The sequence below is a fragment of the Leptonychotes weddellii genome, chromosome 14, assembly GCF_054177405.1.
Source record: "Leptonychotes weddellii isolate Sample4059 chromosome 14, ASM5417740v2, whole genome shotgun sequence".
Lineage (NCBI taxonomy): Eukaryota > Metazoa > Chordata > Mammalia > Carnivora > Phocidae > Leptonychotes > Leptonychotes weddellii.
In genome coordinates this window covers 37,811,279-37,837,822 of record NC_138382.1, presented here as the reverse complement: position 1 = coordinate 37,837,822, position 26,544 = coordinate 37,811,279, and the positions used below count along the sequence as shown (strand labels likewise).

The 26,544-nt window shown below is 39.9% G+C and overlaps 1 protein-coding gene across 6 annotated transcripts in view; it reads right to left on the bottom strand.

Moving 5' to 3' along the window:
* FOCAD (focadhesin) overlaps window positions 1–26,544 on the bottom strand; it is a 305,106-nt gene that overhangs the window by 201,227 nt on the left and 77,335 nt on the right. For all 6 annotated transcript variants that reach the window (XR_014140004.1, XM_081803024.1, XM_081803027.1 and 3 more), the window contains 4 exons: window positions 21,269–21,473; window positions 17,282–17,488; window positions 9,522–9,609; window positions 5,625–5,827 (listed from right to left, as the gene is read on the bottom strand). Coding sequence is in view for 5 of the 6 variants with exons in the window: in XM_081803024.1 (XP_081659150.1) it covers window positions 5,625–5,827; window positions 9,522–9,609; window positions 17,282–17,488; window positions 21,269–21,473 (703 nt within the window). In the remaining variant the exon portion in view is untranslated. The remainder of the gene's footprint in view (window positions 1–5,624; window positions 5,828–9,521; window positions 9,610–17,281; window positions 17,489–21,268; window positions 21,474–26,544) is intronic.

Genomic DNA, 26,544 nt, shown 5'->3' with positions numbered 1-26,544 from the left:
GCAGGAGAAAAACACAGTGTTGAATGAGACATCCCAGAACAGGGTCTCTGTCCCAGTGGGTGACAGTTGCCCTTGGCACAGTCCCAGGGCAAGGATGCGGCCTGGGGCTTTCTCTGAGCACCAGCTACCAAATCCTGGCCCCACAGCCCCCACGAGGGGTAGGAGGGGGCGCTGAAAGTGCTAGCGGGCTCTGTTTTAGAGGAGAAAGCAGGTGTTTAAAAATAAAAGAGGTTTATGTTAGGTGAATTACATCTCAGTAAAAAAATGCAAGAGACAAGACACCATAAAAAAATAACATTTAAATTAGTATTAAATGGTTGTAAAACATCTTTTACAGGTATTAGTTGAGAATCTTTATTCGAAAAAGCTCGTAATAAAAATGTTCAAGTCTGTTAAGTGTTAACAATAAGACAGGTATCTGATAGTACTTCTTTGCCTAAAGGAGTCTGAAAAAGAAATTGTGTGTTCAGTGAACAATACAGATTTTCATTAACTTTAAAGAATAATACTCATCTACGGCACCCTGGGTGGCTCAGTCGGTTAAGCGTCCGACTCTTGGCTTCAGCTCGGGTCATGGTCTCAGGGTCCTGGGATGAAGCCCCAAGTAAGGCTCCATGCTCAGCAGGGAGTCTCCCTGGGACCCTTTCCCTCTCCATCTCCCTCTGCCCTTTCCTCTATGGTCCTACTCTCCCAAGCACTCTCTCACTCAAATAAATCTTTAAAAAAAAAAAAGAATAACACTCATCTGTAATAGTGATGAAAATAGGCTTAACCAAAGTGGAGCCAGGACTTGATCAGGAGAGGGAGTATGGAAACTCAAACCTGGAGCCCCTTGAAAGGAGGACAGATTTTTGCTAGAAGGGATTTAATCACTCACCAGAGCAGAAGCAGAAGACTGGACTAGACAAAGCCTCAAGAGGCTCTTTCTGCTCTATACCTCTATAAAGAATCTAGTCAAGAGTGGAGAGGTTTGGGAGGGCTGCTTATCACCAAAGGACAACCCACACCGTTCTCAGTATCCATGTTATTCAGAAGACGATGGTAGATGTACAAGATCTAAGACTTACTAACTCCTTTTAACTTCCAACCAGAAGTTTTTAAGAAGCCAGTTTATTTTAATGTACTATGACTTAGTGTTAGCCTGTAAATCTGCAACTGTTCTATTTACTTGCAAGTTCAGCACAAAGATGACAAATTACCAAAAGAAAAAATCAAACTGGAGCAGTAGGATATAGGCTCTATATTTAAACAGTCAAAAATCTGAATCTCAACTCTATCCTTCACTACCTGTGTAATTTGGGCAACTTAACCTGTCTAGCCTCAGGTTCCTCACTTGTCAAGGGAGTATTCTAAGAAGTCATCAGGAAAATGCAAATGAAAACCATAATGAAAAGGTACTTCACACCCGCCAGAGGCAAAAACAGAGGCAATGACAAGTGTTGGCAAGGATGCAGACAAACTGGAGTCTTCATACACAGCTGGTGGGCTGGTGGGAACGTAAAATGACATAGTCCCTTTGGAAAACAGTCTGGCAGTTCCTCCAACAGAGTACCGTATGATCTAGCAATTCCGCTTTTAGGTATCTACCCAAGATAAATGAAACCATGTCCACATAAAAACTTGTATAGGAAGGTTCATAACAGCACTATTCATAATAGCCAAAAAATGAGAACAACCCAAAAGTTCATCAACAGATGAATGGAAAAGTAAAATGTGGTGTATATCCATACATTGGAATATTATTCAGGGATTTCTCCTACTGTGTCTGCCAGGGGGCATTCAAGAGACCCCAGCAGGTGTCTTCCTGTGGAGGACACAGGCCACCCAATTCACACCCCAGGGGGTGACTTCCTACAGACCAGCTCTGGCCTGAGGCACCCCAAAGAATGTCACCATCCAGCAAGCCACCGCCACATTCTTTCTACAAAGTCTGATCTCAGTCTTGAGTAGGGAGAACCTCTCCATTCCTTCCTGGGGTAATCAATCTCTCCAGTCCTAGAAGTAGTAGCTGCTCCTTACTTTTATTAATGCAATATTCCTTAGAACCTCTTTTATAACTTTTAGTCACTGGAGACCGTTTACTAGTTAATAATTCTTTGTATTAAGTTTTTCTTTGTTCAAATTACCAGCACAGTCTCTCTCTCCTGCCTAGACCCAGACTCATACCCTGGTGTTTTCTTTCTCCCCCCACATTCTCTGGGGGCTGGGGCACAAAGATTTTAAGCACGTTAGAATTTACAACTAGTGTCTGGATTTTTTTTTTTAGCCTATGAAAACACAAATAGGTGGTTTTAAATATCACATTTAATAGCCTAATAGAAGGAATCCTGTTTTCCACACACCACTAAAAAATATTAAAAGCTTATTAGATTATGTTAATTTTTAAAGATTTTATTTATTTATTTATTTATTTGAGAGAGAGGATGAGAGGAGAGAGAGAGCACATGAGAGGGGGGAGGGCCAGAGGGAGAAGCAGACTCCCCGCCGAGCAGGGAGCCCGATGCGGGACTCGATCCAGGGACTCCAGGATCATGACCTGAGCCGAAGGCAGTCGCCCAACCAACTGAGCCACCCAGGCGCCCCAGATTATGTTAATTTTTAAAAGAAGATGAGTGGTTGTTTTGATAGCTTACATTTTTTAATTCTTAGAAATTGGAAGTTAAAACGTGTTTCATTTCATGGTTATCAACACTTCAGAAATGGATAGGGAATACAGAATTGTGTGGTACAGAACATTTAACCTTATTTTCATTCCCCAGAGGAATTGTGCTTCCTAAGAAGTGCTCTAGTTCTGGGGCGCCTGGGTGGCTCAGTCGTTAAGCTTCTGCCTTCGGCTCAGGTCATGATCCTGGGGTCCTGGGGTCCTGGGATCGAGTCCCACATCGGGCTCCCTGCTCGGCGGGAGGCCTGCTTCTCCTCTCCCACTCCCCCTGCTTGTGTTCCTGCTCTGGCTGTCTCTCTCTCTGTCAAATAAAAAAAAAAAAAAGAAGTGCTCTAGTTCTAAATCAAACATGCTAAGTCAGAGTCACCCATCCAAAAAGAAATAATAAAAAGCAACAAGATCTGTGTTTTATACAAAGGTCTTTCTATAATATGTGGAGATGGTAAAACAATCTTCCATATCCTTATGAGAAGCACACATCCCTCAGTGAATAGAAATTTACTGAATGTCTATCATGTGGTAAACAATGTGTCAGGTGTTGGGGATGCAAAGTTAAATAGATAACACCCTAGCTTATTTAAGTATGTGGAAAATCAGAGTATTCCATTAACAACTGGCTAAAAGACTTTGAATGCTCTCATCTATGATCATGTGACAACGATAAAGCAAAAACACTCATGTGGAAAAAAACACAAAAAGTTCAACAACTGTTGCAATTTCAATTTCAACATGCTTAGAAAATACAGGCCAAGTGTGAGAAGGGCCAAGATCCTTTCCCTCAATGAGTTTGCAGAACATATATGTAGCCCTCTTACTTAAGATACAACACAACTGAGTAATATTAAAAGAGCTGGGGATGCCAAGAAGAAGGTCATGAATTTGGACTCCGGGAGGCTGAGAACATTTGGCTGGGTCTTAAGGAATGAGCAGTCAAGGCAAAGGAGACAGAAGAGCATTGTGAGCAAAAGCAAAGATTCAGAGAGAGACGTGGAGAGTTTGCATCCTGTTAAATTTATAGGTGTGTTTGGAATATAGAGGCCTGGACAGGCGCGGAAGAAAAGCCAACAGCAAACTGTGGCTTGCAATTTTAAAAACGGTGATCATGTCTCCACTCCAAGCCTCCATAAAGCAGCACGTTATCATCAGGAGAATGTTTATAGCCCTAATAGTATCCCTTCCTCTTCCCCCTACACAAGCTGCTGAAGAGAAAGTCCAGCTATTAGTGTTAATGAGTAAGATTCACACACGTGAGCGAATAATAAAGCGAGTGCTCATGAATTAGAGTCAGGGCGACTCTCAGTAAGTATCACATGTGAGCTGAAAGAACGGAACTCTCAGATATCAGTACATCCTGCCCTGTCCCCATGCCCATCCAGAACCCAATCAGGAGCAAACCACAACAGAAAGTAAAAGGCTATTAGAAAATTTGGGCCACATTCTGTCCTATCGGGGCAGAGGCAAAAATTTCCTTCTCTTAATGCAACTCAGTTATCTACTTTAAGTTTGAAAGTTTTAGACAAGCAATTAGGAATTCAGATGCTGTAAAGTATGGTCAATTTGCCTATAGGCTAGCTTCTGCTGCGCCCTCAAACCAGGAATTACAGTGCCTGTATTTTTGTTGCTAGCACATTTAACAACACACGATTAGATGCATGCCTGCTTTTGTAGATGAAACGACTGGCTCTCGCCTGCATTTATATACTATCTTTCTCCGTGGAGACATAAGATGTTTCACCAGTTTTACTGCTTTAATGCTCATTCAATCCCCATCAAATTCATAGCTGGGAAAGTAATACTACATTTTACTGAAGGCAATACTCAAATGCCAAGAGAAAATGTCTAACCAACGTGGGCCCAGAACCCAGCCACTAACCAGACGTTGACAATACTTTTACATTATCATGACAGAAACGGTGAGACGGACAAAGCCGACTGAGGTCTGTGTAGCAAGGGGAACAGGGATGCAGCGTGAGAGACCGGCAGTCTTCCAAGTGAAGGTAGCAATGGAGGGGACCACGCAGGATACATCAAGAGCCATTTTGCCAAGGAAAATGGCCTAAGGTGCCACATATTAAAAAATCAAGTCTTAGGTCTCACAGATCCCAGAATTTTCAGGCATTTGAGGAGATTTCCCACCTTGGATTGTCCCAGATGTAACAACATGCTGCATAAAATGCTAAATTAAAGAATATGATAAGAAAAAAGGATTCCTTGCTCAAATGTGTTGGAGGAGCAACAGGTTAAACAGAACTAGTTCCTTTTCTGCAGGATTTCTCAGGACCTTTAACAACTAATATCAGAAAACTCAAAGAAAGGGACGCCTGGGTGGCACAGTCGGTTGAGCGTCTGCCTTCGGCTCAGGTCATGATCCCGGGGTCCTGGGGTTGAGCCCCACATCGGGCTTCCTGCCCAGTGGGGAGCCTGCTTCTCCTGCTCCCTCTGCCTGGCGCTGTGCCTACTTGTGCTTGCACTCTCTCTCTCTCTGATAGATCAAAATCTTAAAAAAAAAATTTTTTTTTAAGAAAACTCAAAGAGGAAAAAGATTATACAGTATTTCCAAAACTTATTTTACACTCCCCTCTCACAGTCCAGAAGAATATACTAATAGCTACATCACTGCCTGACAGAATGGTAAAGTTCAAGGGGAGGAGTTTAAACCCAAACATACTTCATCAGGAGGTGAGATTATCTGCACGAACAGCAGTCCCACATTTACCACTTCGCCTTTATTTAAGAGAAACAAGGGCGCCTGGGTGGCTCAGTTGGTTAAGCGGCTGCCTTCGGCTCAGGTCATGATCCCAGCGTCCTGGGATCGAGTCCCGCGTCGGGCTCCTTGCTCCGCAGGGAGTCTGCTGCTCCCTCTGCCCCTCCTCCCACACGGTCTCTCAATCGCTCTCTCTCTCAAATAAATAAACAAAATCTTTAAAAAAATAAATAAGAGAAACAAGGCTGAACTCATTACCTTTTGGTGGTCATCTCTGTAGGACTCCTGCTGTACCATTTCCAAAAGGTTCAAAGCCAACTGTTGCCTCGAAGGACCTTCTTCATGCATGGATATACAGTCTTCCAAGGCAGTAGAAGACAGTATCTGCAGAACTGGCATCACTAGCACCCAGGATGACCTTGGAATTTTCTGACCCCCAGCAACAGAGAGGAGCTTCAAAGCTATTCATCAAAACAACAATTCACATTTAAAAAATGACTACCACAATCCAACCAAGTGCTACTTTGTTTAAGAGTGATATGCAAAAAGTTTTCTTACCCCTTTACAACTGGGTCAGACACATAACTAAGAGAATGGATCTTATCCTTTTAGAAAGGAACATAAAAATTAACGATTATCTAAAACAAGCTGTTAATGTATGTTCCTGATAACTTCAGGATACTCTTAGAGAAAATACATACCATAAAGTATAAACCAACTCTCTAAGTAAATATGACTTTCTTTAAAATACAGTTCAGCTGGGGCACCTGAGTAGCTCAGTCAGTTGAGCATCCGACTCTTGGTTTCGGCTCAGGTCATGATTTTAGGGTCCTGAGATCAAGCCCCACATCAGGCTCCATGCTCAGTGTGGGGTCTGCTTGAGATTCTCTCCCTCTCCCTCTGCCCTTCCCCTTCTACCCCTCCCACACACACACTTGCATTCTCTTTCTCTCTAAAATAAAAAAATAGTATCTTTAAAAATAAATAAAATACAATTCAACTGTTGTCCTTATATTGTCCAGTCCTTCCACTGCTCTCAACAGAGCCAAAAGACCTGAGTTCCTGATCAGTGGATTTGAAGACCAATGTGCATGCTTCCCTTATAAACCCAGGTGAGAATTATATTGAGATGCATTAGTAAATGAGGTGAAGCAGGGATGTCCGTCACAGTAATTGCTGTGTGCAGGAAAAGTCTCAGAGTCCATAACCAGCAACAATCAAACCCATTTTCATAAATGATTCTTTTTTTTTAACATGGACACTCAACTTACACATCAGAAACACACACACAAATGTGCGATACCTTACTCACATATATAATCTCCCCCAGACCATTAACAGAATGAGTTAAAGCAGAAATATATTTTTCACAATTATCTGAACCCTAATTTACCAAAAGATGTTATTCACAGGCTTCTGAGCTAGATTATCAATCAATTTCCCCACAACACCAAAAAAAGTCTACAAGTTTTAAGTCATCTCAGTGAGTTGCCAATATTTTCTTTTCATCTTTTGGAAGTCAAACCTGAACATGGTATGAAGTACAAACACCTGTTACTCTAACACTGCTAATTGACCTTTTCTGCCAAAATATTAGTCTTTTTTTTTATTAAGTTTTAAAAATACGGAACCTTCACGAATGTGCATGTATCTTCGTACAGGGGGCATGCAAATGTTTTCTGTATCATTCCAATCGAAATGTTAGTCTTAATCCATAATTGTCCCTGAGAGATTATGAAAATCCATTATCTTTAATAAAACAGGAAATGTACACATTTCTGTCTTTATTATAAATCTTCCAGACATTTTTATAAATTGCTATTTACAATCAAGGCTAGTGTTAATAATTAAGAAGCATAACATTGTATTAATGCTGTGCATTTGTCAAATTTGAAATCACCAATATCTTCTTGGTTATCCTATTTGAACACTCTTTCCCAATATACTAAAGAGCCGATCTTCCCTACTTTTCAACATAACATACTGGATGACAGAAATGCTCTACGACTAGACTGTAGTAATGGTTGCACAACTTTGTAAATTCATTTTTTAAAAAAGCCACTTTATTGTACACTTAAAAATGGTAAACTTTATGGTAAGTAAACTATACCTCAATAAAGCTGTTTATTTTTTTTATTTTATTTTAAAGATTTTTATTTATTTATTTGACAGAGAGAGAAACAGCTAGAGAGGGAACACAAGCAGGGAGAGTGTGAGAGGGAGAGGCAGGCTTCCCTCCGAGCGGGGAGCCTGATGCGGGGCTCGATCCCAGGACCCCAGGACCATGACCCGAGCCGAAGGCAGACGCCCAATGACCGAGCCACCCAGGCGCCCCTCAATAAAACTGTTTAAAAAAGAAAACAAAACCCTGGCTGTCAGTGGATGGAACTGGAGGGTATTATGTTAAGCAAAATAAGTCAATCAGAGAAAGACAATTATCATTTGATCTCACTGATGTGTGGAATTTAAGAAACAAATCAGAGGATCATAGGGGAAGAGAGGAAAAAATAAAACAAGACGAAATCAGAGAGGGAGACAAACCATAGGAGACTCTTAATCATAGGAAACAAACTGAGGGTTGCTGGAGGGGAGGAGGGTGGGAGGGATGGGGTGGCTGGGTGATGGATATTAAGGAGGGCATGTGATGTAATGAGCACTGGGTGTTATATAAGACTGATGAATCCCTGGCCTCTACCTTGGAAACCAATAATACACTATGTTAATTAATTGAATTTAAATTAAAAAATAGAAGAGAAAAAAAAAACCACCACCACCTATGGCTGTCAGAAGTACCAACCCTGGCAAATTATACCTCTGGGAAGATGCCATGTGCACCGCTAGGAGAACAACATCATCAACAAAAAAGGCAAAAGCAGTTCAGAAAGAGCCTCAGGAGGAGGGCACAAATGAGCACAAGGCCAATAGACAAAAAGAGTGCAGGAAGCCAAGGGCCCCCTCTGCGTGCTACAGCCATTCTTAAGACAGACTGTAAGTGGAAAAGGAATTCACCCTCAAAATCATGATGAATTAAAAGGCCCACAATGAGCTACACAATCAGTATCTACCTCTTTAAGCACTTTAAAATGAGAGTGGGGATGTACTGGCAGATCATGGCACCATGCAACAATTTATTTTAATTTTTGTTTTTTTTATTAACATATAATGTATTATTTGTTTCAGGGGTACAGGTCTGTGATTCATCAGTCTTACACAATTCACAGCGCTCACCAGAGCACATACCCTTCCCAGTGTCCATCCCCCAGCCACCCCATTCCTCCCACTCCCCACCACCACTCCACCAACCCTATTTGTTTCCTGAGATTAAGAGTCTCTTGGGGCGCCTGGGCGGCTCAGTCGTTAAGCATCTGCTTCGGCTCAGGTCATGATCCCAGGGTCCTGGGATCGAGCCCCGCATCGGGCTCCCTGCTCAGCGGGAAGCCTGCTTCTCCCTCTCCCACTCCCCCTGCTTGTATTCCCTCTCTCGCTGTCAAATAAATAAATAAAATCTTAAAAAAAAAAAATCTCTTATGGTTTGTCTCCCTCTCTGGTTTCGCCGTTTTATTTTTCCCTCCCTTCCCCTATGATCCTCTGCCTTGTTTCTCAAATTCCACATGTCAGTGAGATCATATGATAATTGTCTTTCTCTGATGGACTTATTTCGCTTAGCATAATACCCTCTAGTTCCATCCACGTTGTTGCAAATGGCAAGATTTCATTTTTTTTTTGATGGCACCATGCAACATAATTTAGACAGATCCTCCATTACTATATAGACGTTACCCAGAGTAAAGAGACGCATCATTAGCATAAAAGCTGCATTTTAAAGGTGTGACTTGGTTGCCATCGGCCAGACCTATCAACTTGATTTTATACCGTATTTTTAAATGGAACATTTTTACCCGCCTTTAGTCCCATTCCTCACTCTTAGGACAGCCGAGATACTTGGTAAATTATGGTATATGGAGCCTTTGCACAAAACACCTTGTCGGTAAGAAAAACAAAGTTCTATTTCAGAATGATTAATTAGGAAAATTCTAGAACAAAAACTCAAAGTATACAGGACTTTCTAGGATAGCATAATATGTAGCTCAAGAGACTCCTGCCAACACTTATGTTCTAGTTACATTTTACTCTTGTGAGGCTATTTTTATTTACCTAGACTTAGGATTGGTTTCTGCTGACTTGCTGGAGTCTGTAGCAGAAGTAAAGCTATTCCAATCATGACCAGTTCAACAGGAAAATCCTAAAACAAAAACAAGAAAGGAGTTGAAGAAGTTCCCAGAGCCATGGCTTTTAGTAACATGTATCCAGGAAGAGTATATTTAACATGAAAGATCATCAACCTACCGTACAAAGTTATTTACAATAAGCCAGCTCTGCTCCAGGAAGGATGGTGACTCCACAGCAATCACACAGCAAAAACACAAAATGTTATCATATCTGGTCGAAGAGCAGGGGCTATACACCAAATTAATTTAAAGAGAAAATGCCTGGGCACATGGGTGGCTCAGCTGGTTAAGCGACTGCCTTCGGCTCAGGTCATGGTCCCAGGGTCCTGGGATAGAGTCCCGCATCGGGCTCCCTGCTCCGTGGGGAATCTGCTTCTCCCTGTGCCCCTCCCCCTCACTCATTTTCTCTCTCTCTCTCTCCCCCCGCTCAAATAAATAAAATCTTTAAAAAGAAAAATAATTAAAAAGAATATACCTTAATAGAACAGACTGACAAGTATTCAAAAACAATCTTTCAAATTAGTGAAAAACTACCTGAAATACTAAAAGAATACTTCATTTCTGAAAAGTAGATCAACTGTCTAATCACCTAATATAGGCATGATTCATCTATATAATGTACATAAAGAACTACACTTAATGATTTTAATAAATCATATTATTTTGGGGTGCCTGGGTGGCTCAGTCGATTAAGCATCCCACTCTTGGTTTCAGCTCAGGTTATGATCTCTGGGTGCGGAGATCGAGCCCCACGTTGGGCTCCACCCTCAGTGGGGAGTCTTATTTCCCTCTCCCTCTGCCCCTCCCCACCCTGCTTGCTCAAGCATGCCCTCTCTCTGAAATAAATAAATCTTCAAAAATAAAAATAAATAAATCATGTTATTTTAATAAAAGAAACAGTAATACCCAAGGAGGCAGAGATTTTTTTTAAATTACAGTAATCTATTAAGCATATTTAAATGTAACAAAGCAATAACCACAGAAACTGAAAATCATTATTTTTCACCAAGTGTATCAATGAAATGAAAAAGTAAAATGGATGTGAATATTAAGTTCTAATAAGTAAATTACAAGAGATACAAGATGTTATTTGAGCCTTCTAAATAAAGAAAACATTAACATATTCTATAACTAAAGAAGAAAGGTCCAATACACTTCGCTAAAATTACTTCATTCTGAAATTTTACACACGCAACTGCAGAGCAGAAGTATCTATGAATCAGAGGGTGGGCAAGAAAAAAAAAGAAAGAAACGTTAGGTAGAGCCACATGTTAAAAAAAAACACTTGGAGAAAAACTAGTCTGACAAACTCAGAAGTTACAATCTTGGAGGTGCTACTAACTTTGGCACAAATAAATATAAAATAAATACAGAGCTACATCTCAGTTTTACCATTTAAAAAGTGAAAACAAACAGCAAACTCTTCCCAAGTGCTTGTTTATGGACTTTTAAAAACCAGCAAAAGAAGAAAATTAAATCGTTTTAATGGAATATTTTCTAATTTGTGTCTTTGAGCCTATACCTGCTCAGTGCTTAGTTGAGAACAACAAAGCAACAGCTATTTGAGGACAATCAATGCATTTTTGAAACCAGTACACTTACTATATATACCACCACACCATTCTTTGCCATGATCGTTTCCTAAATTTCATTTCATATTCTGCATATCCATTTAAAAAAGAAAGAAAACGCAGCAAGGTCATTTAAATTTCAAATTTCCTGGCTACCAAGATCAGAGACAAATGAAAGTATGACTTTATACTAAGGCTACACTCGAAAACCTTTTTCACACAAGCTATCACTGCAAGGGCCACAAAGTAGCATTTTGGGGTTCTGATCTGTACTAGGAACATGCTAAGTGGATGGAACTTTTTCTTTTGAGAGAGAGAGAGTATGCGGGGGTGGGGCAGAAGGAGAAAGAGACTCTCAAGCAGGCTCCATGCCCAGCACAGAGCCTGATGCAAGGCTCAATCTCATGACCTCGAGATCATGACTGAGCAGAAATCAAGAGTCAGATGCTTAACTGACTGGGCCACCTAAGGGCCCCTAAGTGGATGGAACTTAAAGGTGGGAAGGACCAAGTGAAAATGGCATTCTCCAAGAAGGGGGACACTGGCCTGTTCAGAATGGAGGGTGAAAGGAAATGACCTAGAGAGCAAGGCATCAAAATGAAGGAATAGTAGGGGATTACACTAAATAAGCTTAAATTGCTTACAGTTCTGAGAAGTTTATTGTTTGATTGATTTTTAATGGAGACCAAATAACAGTAGCACTTCATGATGTCTTTTAATAAAAGACTGTGTTAAACATCTCATATGCCATTTGTAACCCTATACATATTGCTACTGTAACTTGTGCTTTCTGCCCCAGACTAGTGAAAGATCCAGAGGACAGGACAGTTAAAGCCCCATAGGGGCTTGACAAATTGACAAGAGAAGCCCATGGATAAATGCTTCCCTCCTTCATCTGGATCCTTCTGAAGGGTTCTGAGACATATTTCGTAACACTTCTCAGAATATTCTGTGCGATCAAGCAATTGGTTGTTCATAGCACTGGACAACATGGTAATATCTGCATTACCTCTCCCATTTCCAGCACTTCACGCTTCTTGTCCCTTTCCCACTTGCTTCCTGGCATCACCCTTGCAGATAAACTCCTGTTGCATAAACCTTGGCTTTTGTGGAAACACTGGCTCTGCTCTTGACATTACGGAAACTCGGGAACTACTTCTGGAGGAACCCAGGCTAATTCAGAGCCTATCTGGAGCAAGGAAGTAAAATACAAAAGAGGAGGAAATGCCTTTACACTGGGCCACAGATGTCACAGGACTTTTGATAGCAGCAAACCTTGGAGTCCACACTTCCTGTCCTCAATTCCAATGAAAGACTGTCAGTGCGCACCACCAATGATGCAGGCACTAAGTACTTAGACACACACAGTGAAGAAAGGTGAGTGGAACAGAGTCAGCTGATGGGGAGGTCTTCGAGAGCACGGGGTCCTGGCCTTCCCCAAGATGGACTGTTTAGCTCTTGCTTCCCTTTGACAGCTACCCAGTCTCCTCACAATCAGTATCATTTTTTGCCTAACTTTGCTGATAAGAGTAATGAAAAGGACCTTGGGTTATAACCACTCAAATAGAGCTAAAAATAACTCAACCAAGACTAAATCCACTGCAACTAATATAGCATAAGGAATGCATCCATTTTCACAATGCAAGGAAACATCTCCAATAGAAGAATATAAAAATAACAAAGGGGAAAAGAAAAGTTAATGTTAATATTTGAAGTGCATATCCAGCTGGTAAACTCAGTGATATAGGAAAGATATAGCCCTAGCCTAGGTAATAAGAATGTCTTTTTTTTTTTTTAAAGATTTTTTTACTCATTTATTTAGGACAGAGAGAGAGATCACGGGCAGGGAGGAGGAGTAGAGGGAAAAGCAGATTCCCCACTGAGCAGGGAGCCTGATGCTGCACTCGATCCCAGGACCCTGGGATCATGACCTGAGCTGAAGGAAGATGCTTAACCGCCTGAGCCACCCAGGCGCCCCTAAAGATTTTTTTTTAATTTGAGAGAGAGAAATGGAGCAGGGGGAGGGGCAGACTCCTTGCTGAGCAGGGAGCCCCACTCAGGGCTTGATCTGGGATTCCAGGATCATCGTGATCTGAGCCGAAGGCAGACGCTTAACTGACTGAGCCACCCGGGTGCCCCAGTAATAAGAATGTCTTATTCTACTTTATTTTGTTTCAAATTACAGTGCATGTAGCCCTAAAGGAGATAGGTTTGCAAATTAGTTTTCTTAGGCTTTTTTTTCTTTCTTATTTTTTGGTTAAACCTCAGAAACACTGGGCCAGAGGTGGGGGTAAAAAATTACAAAACACAAGTATTTTAACAGTTCTATTCATATTTACTTCCTTCTAAATTGTTAAATATTGAGCAAAAGGAAGACACTATAAATATGACTTTCACAGGCATCACTATTGTTCTAAATTATAATATTGTGTAATTCCATAGGCCAATACCCCTAATGAACACATGGGCAAAATTCAACAAAGTATTAGCAAACCTAATACAACCGTTTATTGAAAGGATCATGTATCATAATCAAGTGGGATTTATTCTAGGGATGCAAGGATGGTTCAACAACTGCAAATCAACATGATACACCACCTTCACAGAACGAAGACTAAAAATCATATGATCACCTCAATAGTTGCAGAAAAAGCATCTGACAAAACTCAACAATCATTTATGATAAGAACTCTCAAAAAGGTGGGTAGAGAGGGAACATACTTCAACATATTATAGGATATATATGAGAAACCCACACCTAAAATCATACTGTATGGTGAAAGCTAAAAGCTTTCTCTAAGATCAGAAACAAGACAAGTATGGCATTGTCACTACTTTATTCAACATAGTATAGGAAATCATAGCCACAGCAATTAGGCAAGAAAAAGTGACAAAAGACATCCAAATTAAAAAGAAAGAAAACTGTTACTATTTGCTGAAAACTATTACAATAAGTGAATTCAGTAAAGTTAAAGGATATAAAAAGCAATATACAGAAATCTGTTGTGTTTCTATACACTAATACTAAACTATCAGAATGAGAAAATTTTAAAAAAACCCATATACAATTGTATAAAAAAAAAAAATACACAGGAATAAATTTAACCAAGGAGGGCGAAGACCTATACTCTGAAAACAATAAGGCACTGATGAAAGAAACTGAAGAAGACACAAATAAATGGAAAGATATTCCATACTGTTAAAATGTCCCTAACACCCAGAACAATCTAAAGATTCAGTGCAATCCCTATCAAAATGCCAATGGAATTTTTCACAGAACTAGAACAAATAATCCTAAAATTTGTATGGAACCACAAAAGACCTCAAATAGCCAAGATAATCATAAGAAAGCTGGAGGAGGTCTCACACTTCCAGATTCCAAATTATACTACAAAGCTATAGTGATCAAAACTGTATGGTACAGACACATTGATCAACAGAACGGAACAGAGAGCTCAGAAATAAACCCGTGCTTACATGGACAATAAATCTTCAACAAAAAAAAGGCAAGAATATACAATGGGGGAAGGACAATCTCCCGATAAATGGTGTTGGGAAAACTGGACAGCTACATGCAAAAGAATGAAACCAGACCACGGCATTACACCATACACAAAAATAAAATCAAAATGGATTAAAGCCTGAAACCATAAAATTCCTAGGAGAAAACACAGGCAGTAAGCAGTCCGATGTTGGTCTTAGCAGTATTTTTTCAATGTCTCCTCAGACAAGAACAACAAAAGCAAAAACAAACAAATGAGACTGCATCAAAATAAAAAACTTTTGCACAGCAAAGGAAATTATTAACAAAATGAAAAAGCAACCTACAGAATGGGAGAAGATATTTGCTAATGACATATCTGATGAGGGGTTAACATCCAAAATGTAAAAAGAACGGTATTTTTACATGTTTTCCAAATCTTATCTATAAAATATATCATATACAGCATATATTATATATCAATAGGTATGATTATAGACAATAAATATACATCTGAATAGGCATTTAATCTATACTGATTATCATGTTATATATAACATGTTATATACTAGAGCTAACAGATTATATAACAGAGATAACAGATATATAACTACATAATATATATCATATATTACTATTACACATAATAATATATAACACCAATATATCATGATATAATATATAATATTACCTACAATGCCCCAGCAGATGTAAAACCATGCTAATCACAAGACTGACAAATTGACAAATGACTTACTTGAGCCTTCCTTGGCTCCCACTTCCCATTAAAATTTACATTCAGTTTCTGTTTCCCACCTACCATTTACTCCTTTATTCTGATTTGGTTCTCACCACCGTCCCTCCACTGAAACTGCTTCCTCTAAGGTAAACAATAAACTTCTATTTATTGCACCCTAAGAGTTCTTTCCATACCTTACTTTAAACACTCTCTCCATGACGCTGTTGACCATTCTCCTTTCTGAGACATTCCTTTCCCTGATTTTCATATCCTCAGTCTCTTCTGTTTATCATACAATCCTTCTGGCCACACTTTCTCCTCATTTTCAGTACACTCTAGCCCCTCGAGTTCCATGAAAACCCATGTAATGTAATCCCATGGGTAAAACTCCCACCTCGAAGTAGAGGTCTACAAATCTATACCTTTAGCCTAAGCTTCGATCGTGAATTTTAAAAGCACATATCCAACTATCCACGATCCATATACACCTCAAACCAAGCATATCTAAAACCAAATTTATCCTCTTCCCTCCAATATCAGCTACCATTTCTCAAAGTGAAGGGCACCCTCCAGTTGCTCAAGAGACAGTGGAGACTCTGCCAAGGAACCTCTCCTTGACCATCTCATCAGCCACAAAGCCCTGTTGATTTCATCTCCTCCCTCTCTCTTTTCCCACTCTCTTTTCCACCCTCTTCTACTCTTTCCTATTCTCTTCCCCTAATTAGTCCCTTGCTATGGACTGAACTGTGCCTCTGCCACACAAATACATATGTTGAAGACCTAACTACCAAGCTGACCACATTTGGAGCATAGAAGTAATTAAAAAATTAAATGAGGTCATAACAACGGGGCCAAAATCCAGTAAGATTAGTGTTCTTTTAGAAAGAAATAATAGCTCTCTCTTGCTCTCTCCCCATGCTGTGAGAACACAGCAAGGAGGCAGCTATCTATAAGCCAAGAGGAGATCCCTCACCAGAATCCAGTTGGTCAGCACCCGTTCTTTGACTTCCTAGTCTCCAGATGTGTGAAAAATACATTTGTGTTGTTTAAGCCACGCACACTGTGGTAGTTTAAGACCAGACCCGCAGTGTAAGACATGCCTCCTCACTTCCTGCCCTAGTAGTGTAGCCCTGCTCTAAAACCTCCTCCAATCTCCTACAACGATCTTTCATATACAAAAATCTGAGGGCACCTCTATGCAGAAAGGTCTTCAATAGCATGCCATTGCCTAGAAGATAAAATCGTAAACTCATTCATGTGGCATGCAAGACCTTTTGTGGTAGACCAGCCTTATCTCCTACACCTTCATCTGTCAACAATATGGCAGATGTTATCTTCTGAACACGTCCTGCCTGCTCTGCTTGCTCATGTGTCTGTGTTTGAGCACATGCTATTCCACAACTGGAATGCCCCCCAACATCTGGTTTGAATCAGGCAAACTCCTAGGCAGACCTCCTCAAATCAGAACTCATGCCCAACTTCCCTTAACCTGTACTCCCGCTGCCCTTTACATATACTCCCATAGAAGCATTCACCTTATTGGACGCCAGTTACTTAAATTATTTATGTGCATGTCTGGAAGTCTCTTGAGGTCACAGGAAGTGTCTTTTTATGTATGTATTCTATAGGGTCTGGCATATAATAGGTGTTCGAGACTTGCGTTCTACACACATAAATGGAAAAAAAAAATGCCACAGTGGTAGACCCTTAACTGGTGCTCCAAATGTAATGACTTGTTTTTGTAACAGATGACAATAGTAGTACATTAATAGTATGATCTCATGGTATTTGATCAAAACACCTTTGATATCAATGAAGTAAACGAGCACACGCACCCTGCTACTGAAAGACCCAATTAAGAGAACTGACGTGTTAAAATCTCGTATTCTCCTTACCTCCTTCAGAAGTTCAACACTGTGCTCTAAAAGGTGAATTAAAGATGAGCATTCCCCAGTTACTGTTAAGCTGACTTCGCAGACACACAGCAGCTGAAGGGTCAGCTGGATAAGCTGAATTTTCCAGAAAACGGGATGACGCAGAAGGCTTAAATATACTTCCTCAATAAACAGCATCACTTCTGTTGTCTGGATCAAATCTTTTACCTGTTTAAAAAAAGTCATTACATGATATTAAAATAATATACAAAACAAAGGATAAGTTTAAACTATGTAAGAAGTATTAACAATCTTTTTTTTCTAAACCTATAAAGACTTAAAGAGATGAAGACATTTACATGACTCAAAGAGAATTAAACCATGTATAAACTCTGCCTTATTTTTGTCACTAACCAAAATACAATTTGCTACCATTTTTGTTACTGCTGGCTGACACAAATTCTTTTCATTTATTTTTCTGACTTCTCTGAGTGCAGATTTTTCTTTAAGACAAAATACATGACCATGCCAACATGTTGAACGAAATTAATTAAAGTTGGTTTTGAGCTCTCCAAATGAACTCGCCTTTCAATGATTCCAACACAGTTACCTGGAAGAAAAGGGTTAGCATGTTATTCTAATGTACTACTAAGCCCTTCATCTGGAAGATATTTGCTCAGACAACCTTAACTGACAGCATCATTTCCACACTTGGCAGATGCAATGAAAGACCATATTCAAATGGTAGGGTGTCTTCTCAACAGGCTAATGCATTAGATAGGAAGGACTTGGGTGCTCTTGAAAATCCCAATTCAATTCAAACCCAGCTGTTCCGATCAAAATTCTGGAGTTGGTATTAAGGATATGGTCCTGCTCACAGACACACTGGCATTTACCAGAAATTACAAACAATGAACCATCTGCTTCAATCAGAAGTCTTGTGTCTGTTAAATTCATCAAGAGGAAAGCCTACAGTTGACCAGCTGTACCTTTCACCAATCGTTACCACCATAATAACCCAAAAGGACTATAAGTTACACAAAGAGAAAAATTAATTCCTCACAAACAGGAGGAAAAAAGATATTAAAACATCAAGAGAGAAGAGATAGAAAATACTAAGTTATAAAAAAAATAAATGTGAACCGTCAAGTAGCTAAATTATTTTACTCTTTTGCAAATCTACAGTGGGAAAGGCAAAAGGCCACCAATAAAAGGGATTTATTTTTTTTTAAAGACTTTATTTATTTGACAGAGACAGAGAGAAAGAGGGAACACAAGCAGGGGGAGTGGGAGAGGGAGAAACAGGCTTCCCACCAAGCAGGGAGCCCAATGCGGGGCTCGATCCCAGAACTCTGGGATCATGACCTGAGCCGAAGGCAGATGCTTAACGACTGAGCCACCCAGGTGCCCCCAAGAAAAGGGATTTAAAACAAGACAAAGCCTCATGTTTATTGGACAATATATTTCCTTAAATGTATTTTTTGTGTATACTTGAAATTTTCCATAATAAAAAAAAAATTTGGACAATTCAGCAAGTTAGCATTACAGGCTCTCTGTTAATATTACCATAATTTTTAGCAATACTTGTGAAGTAATGTTCTATCTTGATGTAGCGATAGATTATGTGCAATGGATAACATGTACAATGACGAGACTCACAATTAAAAAGAAGGAACTATCTGGACCAAAGTCAACAGTAAAGTTTAAGGCAGGTAAGTAAAAAACAAACAAATACAAATACAAAATGGAAGAGCAACAGGCATGAAAAGAAACTAGAAATTTCATTAACCATCGTTTCATCATGGGTCAACAGGTGGCATGGCTATTTCTAAAATAACACTTTTTTAACTGACGAGATTCTATTCACGTGCACAGTATGGGTCAGACCACAAATATAGGAGCGTATTCAGCTCTAAAAAGAACATTTCATAGTAACACATTCTGAGCGCTACTAAACTAGAGAATTCCTGGCAATGGACAGTTCTGAAAACCCTAGTACAGAAAGTGATGAAGGAAAGAAAGGAGGGAAGGATGGAAAGGAAGAAAGGGAAAGAAGAGAGAAAGAAAGAACACAAAAGAGGACGCAGATGGGCTTTTTTAAAAGCCTATTTTGTTCTATGAAGAATGGAAACTAATGGGTAATCTCAGGAAAATGCAGGTCAATTAGAAGCACTTAAAAAAAAATGTTGCCGGGCGCCTGGGTGGCTCAGTTGGTTAAGCGACTGCCTTCGGCTCAGGTCATGATCCTGGAGTCCCAGGATCGAGTCCCGCATCGGGCTCCCTGCTCGGCGGGGAGCCTGCTTCTCCCTCTGACCCTCCCCCCTCTCATGTGCTCTCTCTCTCATTCTCTCTGTCTCAAATAAATAAATAAAATCTTAAAAAAAAAAAAAAATGTTGCCTTGCAAAATGGCATGCTTCTTATCACTAAAAATTTAGTCATGGGATGGTTATCTCAGAGTTAAGAAATACCTGTAATCAGGGCGCCTTGGGTGGCTCAGTTGGTTAAGCGACTGCCTTCGGCTCAGGTCATGATCCTGGAGTCCCGGGATCAAGTCCCGCATCGGGCTCCCTGCTCGGCAGGGAGCCTGCTTCTGCCTCTGACCCTCCCCCCTCTCATGTGCTCTCTCTCTCTCTCATTCTGTCTCAAATAAATAAATAAAATCTTTAAAAAAAAAAAAAAAAGAAATACCTGTAATCAATGGGAAAATGGATTACGTTCCCACTAAAAATCTGATGCTCAGATTCTTCATACTCTAATAAAGCCAATTTGTTAAGTGATTACATGTATTTATGTTGCTAGTTCCATTAGTTCCAAATGATGTATCTATCATCTTTTTTTCTTTGCCTATCTCGACTATATTAAGAAGTCACAGATTCCCCAAAATATCTCACAGAGCTCAGTTGTAGAAGTTATTTAGGCTTATAAATATAGGTTCATGAGGATGAAGGCAAACATCCACCAAAGAACACAGAACTGGGTAATGCAAGCATGAGGTGGGAAAAGTGTACCCCATTTCAAGATGTTCTGCCTATACATTGCTTTATTGCCCACACAAAGCAAAAGCTTTGGAAAAGCCACAGGAGAATTCATTTTAATTAACTTTTCTCTGCCTTGATTACAGGAAAGTCTATTTATGAGTCACAGAGGAAAGATTCACTCTAGTCACTCTTTGCTAACCAAACTTAAAACAGGTCATCTGTGACCTCAAGTGATCACTCTGAAAAATATTCAGATTCCCTCCATCAGCTAAGCAGCATGGCGCTCAGATTCTAGGCAAACGAGAAAGCTCGACGATGAGAAGGACAGCCTGATAAATTAATCACTACACTAACATCACAACCCACTGGCAACTGGCATTTTTTTTTTAAATCTGCAGTTATAGAGACATTAGCTCATACTTATTTCTCCCTTGAACTTCCTAGGCATTCTATCCATACCTGTTAAACATCTTTTACCCATCTACTTCGAATTATGAGAATTTATATACTTGTCTTAACTCCCTTCCTAGACTGTGGGCTTCTCAGGAGCAGGAAACATCAGGGTCACCACGTACATTGTAAGGAGACATGTGGAAACTGGAATCTAGCCAGCACTCAGCTGGCCAAGCCCTGCATCTCCAGGGCTGTATCTACCCAGAGGCACACCTTTTTCTAATTTGTACAAGATTTTTCTAATCTTGTAACTCTCTTGTGTCTAACACAAAGAGAAACTCAACTCAGAATTCTTTACCCTGAGAAGTCTTCCTTGAACAACAGAAAGTTTGCATTCTTACTGATCCTAAAATGGATTATGTTGACTTATAGGTCTGTGAACTTGGTTAACACGCTATGTGTAAATGTTAAATCTAGATTTGGTTCCTTCCTCATCTCCAAAAGCCAGTGAGCATTCCTGGAACCAGGCTTGTATCGGATTTGCAAATCACATAGGTTCTACTCTATGCATGACGGTAACAACCAACAGTTACTGATGCTGCTGTTGTATCAATGAAGGAGGACAAGGGGCCTTACCTGCAAACACGGAACCATGTCACAACACAGCCGAAGTATCTGTTGTTCCAAGACTGATGGTTGTTCTGGGTCACCAGGAACCCACGGTTGAAGTAAGACTTTGAGCAGCGTTAGTCGCAATTTAGCATATTCTTGCAACTGGGATGGTTCGCAATATAGATACCATAGAAATGGTGCCATTATTTGGATACATGAAACTTCTGACCTGCAAATCATTCATGCATAAGCCAGTCACCAAGTTAAACAGGGTACCAAGCAGTAATTGTCAAACATCAACTTACAGTTCATGACACACTAGGATACCATGGAATGTAACTTGTTTTTGTGATTCTTCAATTCCACCATGACCTACCTGGATCCATGCCAAGCAAGTCTTTGTGTCCTGGGGAAAATGACAACACCTGGAGCCCACAAGCCAGAAGCCCAGGACTACGAGAACCTCTACTTGCATACTAAAATAGCCTCTGCATCTGCAGGACCAGGCTTTGGTGAACATCAAAATGATCCTAGAACCTTTTTGGAATTGTAGACGTCAGGATGCACTCTCCAGGAATAGGACATGGGCATGCATTTTTGGAAAAACTCTATAGATGAAGTTCTATGTAAAACAAAACCATACAGACATACCAAGAAGCCTATATGAACAGTTAACATTTACTTGTCAAATGGTTAACACGTGGTGTCCAAGCTATTGCGCTTTATGCCTTTCAATTCATGTCATCCTCATCACAACCCTACGAAATAAAATCATCCCGTTACACAGATGCAGAAACGAAAGCAGAGAGGGGTAAAGTAATTTGCCAAGTCCTTCCTCTTAAGCTCTTCCCACTCAAAGGAGGAAGGCTTTACAAATCTTTCTTATATATTTAGATTTCAATATATCTCAGTAACTCCACATCCAAAGTCACTAAAATGCCAGAATGACCCTTGAGGTATATACATTTGATCAGGTCACCAGCTTAAGAGTGTGCCCCTTAAGATAAAGTATTTAGTCCAATTCACAAACCTTCCATAATTTAGCCTCTGCTTGTCTTTTCAGCCTCATTTCTTGCTCCCCTCTGCTCTCCACTGAGCTACACTAAATGTCTTTCAGATGTTCGATCAAGTACTCTGAGCTTTCTTCCCATTTGCTGTTTCTTCTACCTAGAACATTCTCTGCTTTCTTCCTTTCCTGTTCCTTCCTCTGCTAATTCCTGTCATCTTCCAGTTCTCTCCTTTAAAATGACTCCCTGAGGGCCTTCCCTAGCCTAAGGCAGATCCCCATTATGTGCTTCCACAGGACAATGAATATATTGTCATTATTTACTTAATATCTCTATCTCGGGCCAGACTATAAGCCAAATGACAGCATGGATTTCTGTTAACTGCTGTTATCACCAAGAATGACATACTAGGCCTCCCAAGAGACTTTCAATCACTAAATTAATCGATTCAATTATACTACATCATAGAGTAGTTTTACAATTAGCATGGATCAGGGCGCCTGGGTGGCTCAGTTGGTTAAGCGACTGCCTTCAGCTCAGGTCATGATCCTGGAGTCCCTGGATCGAGTCCCGCATCGGGCTCCCTGCTCGGCAGGGAGTCTGCTTCTCCCTCTCCCGCTCCCCCCTCTTGTGCTCACTCTCTCTCTCACTCTCTCTCTCAAATAAATAAAATCTTAAAACAAAACAAAAACAATTAGCATGGATCAGATATCATAATTTTATTTTACTGTTTCATATTTATTATAAATAAGGAATTATTAGGTAAGATACAAAGGTGAACAGGCATTATCTATTCTTTTTTTTTTTTTTTTAAGATTTTTATTTATTTGACAGAGAGACAGTGAGAGAGGGAACACAAGCAGGGGGAGTGGGAGAGGGAGAAGCAGGCTTCCTGCTGAGCAGGGAGCCCAATGCGGGGCTCGATCCCAGGACTCTGGGATCATGACCCAAGCTGAAGGCAGACGCTTAACGACTTAGCCACCCAGGTGCCCCAACATTATCTATCCTTAAGAGGCATATAGGCTAGGGGGCGCCTGGGTGGCTCAGTCAGTTAAGCTCAGGTTTTGGCTCAGTTTGTGATCTCAGGGTCATGGGATCAAGCCCAGCACCAGGCTCCACGCTGAGCACGGAGCCTGCTTGGGATTTTCTCTCTCCCTCTCTCTCTCTCCCTCTGCTTGTGCAAGCTCTCTCTCTCTCTCACTCAAATAAGTAAATCTTAAAAAAAAAAAAAAAAGAGGCATACATCTAACAGTGGCAATCAGCCGTGTTCCTGGACTAGAGGACAGAAAGTGAAAACTTCTGGGCGCCTGGGTGGCTCAGTTGGTTAAGCGACTGCCTTCAGCTCAGGTCATGATCCTGGGGTCCTGGGATCGAGTCCCGCATCGGGCTTCCGGCTCGTCGGAGAGCCTGCTTCTCCCTCTCCCACTCCCCCTGCTTGTGTTCCCTCTCTCGCTGTGTCTCTCTCTGTCAAATAAATAAATAAAATCTTTAAAAAAAAAAGAAAGTGAAAACTTCTAAAAGAAAGGTATAAAGCGCAATACTTCAATACTTCATGGAGGAAATGCTATTTGAATTATGCTTGACAAACATAATTTTCTAATACTATACATTACACAGCAATGTGATTTCAAAACACCATTAACCTTAATAAAAATTTTAAAGTTACCAAACTGATAAGATTTATTTATTCATTGATTCTCTTGGCAAAATTTACTGAGTACCTACAGCATCCCCTTCACTCTTCTACGTGCTAGAAACAAAGCAAGAAACAAGAATACTCGTTCTGATGGAGCTCACAAGCTGGAGGAATTTTTTCCTTATGAAACAAACATTTACACAATCTATAAAAAACTTCTGAGGACTTCTGAGTTCATAATTATTACTGAAACATGCCTTTATCATACCATCCATTTTAGGAAACCAAAAAAATCTTCAAAGATCAAGCAAGCAGACAATGTATGTGTAGGTTAGAATATGAAAAGTTTCCAGAGAGACTGAAGAAACATTGTTTCCCCATCTCTAATAATGCATTCCCCAAAGAATAAACACTATCCAGGTGTCAAGAACATCCACAAATAGCTTACCAGTTTTCTCCTACTTTGAGATGCTGAGTGCAAACTGCAAGGTTCATAAAGAAACATATTTCCAAGACGCTATTATTGTTTGACATCACGAACATAATGCTAAGCTTCTTTAGGACAATATACTGTTTAAAAATCTCCCTGGCTTGGCACCTGGGTGGCTCAGTCGGTTAAGTACCTGCCTTTGGCTCAGGTCATGATCCCAGGGTCCTGAGATCGAACCCCATGTCAGGCTGCCTGCTCACTGGGGAGCCTGCTTCTCCCTCTCCCTCTGCCTGCCACTCCCCCTGCTTGTGCTCTCTCCATCTCTGTCAGATGAATAAATAAAATCTTTAAAATAAATAAATGAATAAAAAATTTAAAAAAATAAAAATCTCCTTGGCTTAATCTGTCCTGATTTTAGATTTTGTATCTCCTACATGGTGTCTGATGACTGTCATTTCAGGGGGTATAAACTGACAGATCTGAAGGAGAAAAGAAATATAATAAAACAGACAACCTGAAATCCCAAAGTGATTAAGAATGTTTACAAAAACATAACTAATTGTGCATGTATCTATCTACACACAAGTCTTTCTTTATGTTCATGGAGGGAGAAGTGAGAGGGGAAAGCTCGGAATAAGAGTCAAGAAACTGAGGCTTGGGGCGTCTGGGTGGCTCAGTCATTAAGCGTCTGCCTTCGGCTCAGGTCATCATCCCAGGGTCCTGGGATCGAGCCCCGCATTGGGCTCCCTGCTCCGCGGGAAGTCTGCTTCTCCCTCTCCCCCGGCTTGTGTTCCCTCTCTCCCTGTCTCTCTCTGTCAAATAAATAAATGAAATCTTAAAAAAAAAAAAAAAAGAAACTGAGGCTTTAGGCCCATCTCAACCACTAACTAACCATGTGACCTTGAGAAAGTCATTGGATATTGCTCTCCTTCATTCCTTCATCTGAGATATTATGCGTGAGACTAGATAAACTTTAAAGTACCAGGCCTAGAGACAATGACGTCATTGACAATTTATGCAATTCTCAGGTCTTAACGTCTCAGGCCTTCTATAAATGAATGCAGAATTTAATTAGAAAATAATGCCCAAAAAAACTAGCATGAAGATAAACTGTCATGTCAGGACATTTACATACTATTAAAAATGAACCCAGTTAATCAACAATTCCTAACACAGGAAGAACCAGAATACAAGCTCTCTTCACAACATTTTGCCTTCTTCCCCTAGTTGTGAATCACTATTTATATTCTTAGTAAGTTAAATCACCAATCTTCCTTCATTACCTTCCAAACAACTAAAGTTACTAAGTACTAAGTTACTAAGCTAACTTGCTTTAAAATTAAATCTCAGGAAACTAATGGTCTGCTGAAAAATGCAAACCAGAAATATCAATTTCATTCTGCAAAGACTAACCCCATAGTATAAAAGTGAAAACAAGGCAACTGAAATTATTCTTAGCAAATAAATTTAATATAGAACTTCCAAAAGGCTCTAGATATCATAATCTAACACGTGAGAACTTGAATGAAGAGAGTCAATAGAAGCTTATCAGTGAAAAAACTCAAGTCAATTAATAATCTTTTTTACCTTATGAATATCTGGACATATTTCATTAGGAGAACTACTTCCAAATCCCAATATAATACTCCTTTGAAATGAAGATAACCAAAAGGTAATTAATTACATGATGGCTAACTCAAGAATTGGAAAAGAAAGATATTCTCAAGGATTACCCTAAAAACAAGCTTAATAATAAATTTGGCACCACAGCAATAGCATCTTTTATGAAATATCCTAATCTATTTAACAAGAGTGAGAAATTTCATTTAAAAAATGTATAAGTTTGTTATTTTTACTTTCTGACAAAGATGAACAAAGACTTATTTAGGAAATATTAATATCTTACCTTTGAAAATGCAATCTAGGTGAGGGAAAAGAGGATAGTGATGTTTATGTTGGGCTATCATCCAAATGTCACATTAATTTTTCTCACCAGCAGATGATCCAAGGTTCCCTATGTCTATTAAAACTTCCTGTGGCAGTACACCGTGCCTAGAAATCCCGTCTAACATTGAAGTTATGGACTTAGAAATGGTGTTCTAAGAAACTGTAATGAATAGGAAACTGTAAGACCTTCAAGAGCAAGAAAATATGAATGTAACTGGTGTGGTGAATGTAACTCAGGCACTGGATTACCTCAGACAATTGTATCCTATCATGACCTTGC